At 32.4% G+C, this 3810-nt stretch overlaps 1 protein-coding gene across 2 annotated transcripts; it reads left to right on the top strand.

Moving 5' to 3' along the window:
- The first annotated feature begins 253 nt into the window (after positions 1-253).
- Positions 254-2885, top strand: LOC127964529 (granzyme B-like). Of its 2 annotated transcripts, none has more exons than XM_052564752.1 (5): positions 254-353; positions 1460-1607; positions 1750-1912; positions 1992-2247; positions 2369-2885. In XM_052564752.1, exons 1-5 carry the CDS (start codon positions 266-268, stop codon positions 2437-2439), a joined length of 726 nt encoding a protein of 241 aa, XP_052420712.1. In that variant the 5' UTR covers positions 254-265; the 3' UTR covers positions 2440-2885. The 2 variants fall into 2 exon arrangements, with proteins under 2 accessions (XP_052420712.1, XP_052420711.1); XM_052564751.1 differs by having other exon boundaries at positions 1992-2252.
- Positions 2886-3810: the final 925 nt, after the last annotated feature.

Below are 3810 nucleotides of genomic sequence, written 5' to 3'. Positions count from 1 at the left end.
TAAGCATGAGATTTGGAATTAAGGTACTTCTTCATTTCATTTCTTCTCTGATAGCAACACTGAGTACATAATTGAGTACAGAATTAAACTTAATGCTTCTTTACTTGTTTGGGTGACACCTCATTGTTAATCAGTCTACTGCTGTCCCCTTGGTTTTAGCAGTTACTTTTATACACACATTTATGGTTTTTGGTAAGAGTGGGAGGAGATACCACTTGTGAGTGCAGAGAGTGGGTCTGAGTAATAATAATAACTTGCACACATAATGCTTAAACTCAGAGTGTACCTCTCAGTCAACAACTGCACCATGTTTCCTTACATGTTTCTTCTCCTCATTGGTCCCCCTTTGACTGGTAAGATGTTAATCTTTTGTTCTTTCTGAATTTGCATTTTGCATAGTTTTTTCCCCCAAACATTATTTGAAAGCTAGGATATGATTTAAATAAAAATGAGTAGAATTGGAAATTTTGAAAATATAGTCACAAGTGGAAATAATTGGGGTCCAAGCACCAACGGTCCATGTGGATGATTAGGCATTGCAATTGAAATGTATCTTTTATAATGTTATTTGTTTTTTACACATTCATTTTGAATTTTAACTGATAGGTAGGGTTTGATGAAACAGGATACAGCAACACACTGATGTCACAAGGGACAGCTAACTTTCAAAAGAAATCACCCCGTTACTGTCAGACTGAAAAGGAGAGAGAGAAAAAACACTGTAAACATTTTTAGTATCATGAGATATGTGATCAGAAGATACAGTATGTGGCTCTTGCTTAACATTTACACTTATATGTGCATGTCTCAGGTCAATTTCTGGTTAGATATAAAAAATCATCTGCAGCTAAAAAAACAATAATAATAATTACCACTAGTCCCTTTTTATTTTATATATTTTTATGTGACCTTCTTTATTTGTGTTGAAACTATTGTTCAATGATTTGTAAAACTGAAACTACTAACCAAGTAAACACCCTAATACATATATTTTCAGTTCAAAAGAATACACAGCTTTTGTCTATTTGTACATTGATAATATATAAAACTGTTTAAGTTTTACATGGTTTAACAACCAGATGTTGATTGATACTTTCATGTTATTTTAGCAAGCACAAATTATATACACACACACACACACACGATAATATAGCAATACTGTGGTGCAAAAATACTGCACATAACAAATTTTCAAATCACTAAACAGCAGACAAAGTAAATCAATTAATATCTGGTGCTTCCAAATGGGTGCAGAATATTATGAAACTTGGTGGTGTGTCCTCAGAATGTCCCTTTGTGTCAAGTTTCAAGTTTTTGTTGGGCCTGACTCAAAGATTCAGTGAAAAAAAATACAGCCATATACCTTGAAGGCAGAAAAAAAGGAAGAAAAATCTTTACAAACACGGGTTCCAGCACCTTCAATAATCTGGTAATGGTGTGAGTTTGGCTTTTGTCACAGGTGGCATGGACAGTAGTATTATTGGAGGGAAAGAGGCTATAGCTTTTTCCAGGCCATACATGGCATCAGTTCAGAGTGATAAATATCACACATGTGGAGGGATGCTGATCAGAGAGAATTATGTTCTGACAGCGGCCCACTGTTTGAAGTGAGTATGTCTCTGGATGCATTATTTATGATGCTTTTAAAAAAAAATACTTTGTCTTTGTCATATGTGTAAATATGTTTTATAGTTATTTAAATACATAAAGACAATTTTGTTATCTGTTTTTTTTTTTTCATGGTCGCAGATACTTATCTATTCGAGGCAACATTGAGGTTGTTCTGGGAGCTCACATAATCAACAAGGCGGAGAGGAGCCAGCAGAGGATCCCAGTGATAAAACACATCCAACATCCTTTGTATAAAAAGAACAACAAACAGGACTTAAGCTATGATATCATGTTACTAAAGGTATTTTCACCTTCACCTGCTATAACTCTGTGTTTTCTGCTTTGTCTGCTCTCTAGAATTTATTTTCTGTAATTTGCAGCTGAAGAAGAAAGCCAAGCTGACTAGATTTGTGAATCTTACGCCCCTTCCTAAGAAAAATGAAAAAACACCAGCTAATGTTAAATGCTCCATTGCTGGTTGGGGGTTAAAATCCCCAAATGGAAACGAGGCATCAAATGTGATGCAGGAAGTCAAGCTTAAACTGGAGGAGAACTCAAAATGTAAAGAAATGTGGCAGCATTACTTCAACCCTGAGATAATGATCTGCAGTGTTTCAGATGGAAAACATGCTTTTTGTAAGGTATTATATCATATTATATTATATTATATTATATTATATTATATTATATTATATTATATTATATTATATTATATTATATATTTATATTATATTTTATCTTTCCATCTTTCCATTAGGGGGATTCAGGAAGTCCTCTTATCTGCAAAAAAATACCACAAGGACTTGCTTCATATACCATCGATGGTGATTGTACAAATACAACATATCCTCAAGTTTATACTAAAATCTCCTACTTCCTCCCCTGGATTAATAAGACAATGGAAATGAATGAATGAATAAATAAATACATATACATTTTTTATACTTATTTTAAATGTTATAGTTTTCTCTTTTAGACTTTTAACTTTTTTTTAAGGTTTTTATTTCGCACTGCAACTGTATAAATCTCAGTGCATGTATTTTTAGCTTTTTTAAGATGACTAAAATAATAATTGAGTGATAAGACTTGAATACTTTGACGTATTAATTCATTTTCGATGAAACCCCTAGAAATAACTGCCATATACATTAGACCATTTGAAGACCACATGTAGATAAAAAATAAACCAGTAATTCAGTAATAATAATTTCTTAGAATATAATCTATTTATAAATATATAGGTTTCATATATGTGCCATAATAGCTGCAAGGGCCATATTTTAATATGAAATATGGAAAAGTGTTGATTCAACAGCAAAAACATTTAGCCTGATTGCAGTTTTGCATACTTCACACTCATTGCTTAAAGTGCTTTTAAATGGGCAGAAGAACAGGACAAATACATTGCAGAATTTCTTTTAAATAAAGGTTACTTTTTCTTTGCAGGGGTTTGTGTGTGCTTTTTATTTATTTTTATTTTTTTTTATACTTATCTAATTAGTCTCTTCCTGCAAAAACCTCTTTACTCTCAGAGTGAAAATTCCCCCCCGAAGCTCTCTGTTTGTATGCAGCAAGGCCAAGGTTCATGAGTTCACGCTTAGCCTATATATAATCAGGGTTCTAAATTAACTTTTTTGATCACCAGCCAATGTGGCTGGTAACTTTCTAAAGTTACCAGCCAATCAGAATTTCCACTAGCCATTTTTTTTCCCGGTAAAAATAACAAATTACGAGTGCCGCTGAATGCATTTGATCATTTTATTAACATTGTTGGCATGAAAAACTTCCGTTTATAAACCGTGCGCACACTTTCGCAATCCGTTCCCACGGATCTGTAAACCGTACTCACAGATTCATGCAGCAAGCTCCTGTTAACATACAGTTTTATTGACTATTATTATGTGGAATAGGTTTAATAATAATAAAGGAATAATCTCATAATAGCAACTGATTATTATTGTACAATAAACCTGGCATTGTGACTAACTCTGGAGTAATTTTTTCCTCTGTTGTAAATTGTTTTGGATAAAAGATTCTTATGCATAACCTGTATAATAATATATAATAATATATAAATTATTTTTATCATTTTAATTTGTAGGCTAAATAAATGAGTACAAGAAAATAATTCATGAATTGCTTTATTTTTAAATAAACTTTGACAGTTTTGTAAATGCTTGTCTACAATTCTTTCTTAAC

This window comes from Carassius gibelio, chromosome B9 (genome assembly GCF_023724105.1).
Source record: "Carassius gibelio isolate Cgi1373 ecotype wild population from Czech Republic chromosome B9, carGib1.2-hapl.c, whole genome shotgun sequence".
NCBI classification, from domain to species: domain Eukaryota; kingdom Metazoa; phylum Chordata; class Actinopteri; order Cypriniformes; family Cyprinidae; genus Carassius; species Carassius gibelio.
Note: the sequence above shows the minus strand (reverse complement) of the source record. Positions and strands in the feature narration are given on the sequence as shown.

Excerpts from the sequence above, each read along its gene's own strand:
- LOC127964529 (XM_052564751.1), top strand. The coding sequence starts at position 266 with ATGCTTAAACTCAGAGTGTACCTCTCAGTCAACAACTGCACCATGTTT. Across the intron at positions 1,608-1,749 it reads ACAGCGGCCCACTGTTTGAA|ATACTTATCTATTCGAGGCA; the intron begins GTGAGTATGTCT and ends TCATGGTCGCAG. Across the intron at positions 2,253-2,368 it reads GAAAACATGCTTTTTGTAAG|GGGGATTCAGGAAGTCCTCT; the intron begins GTATTATATCAT and ends TCTTTCCATTAG.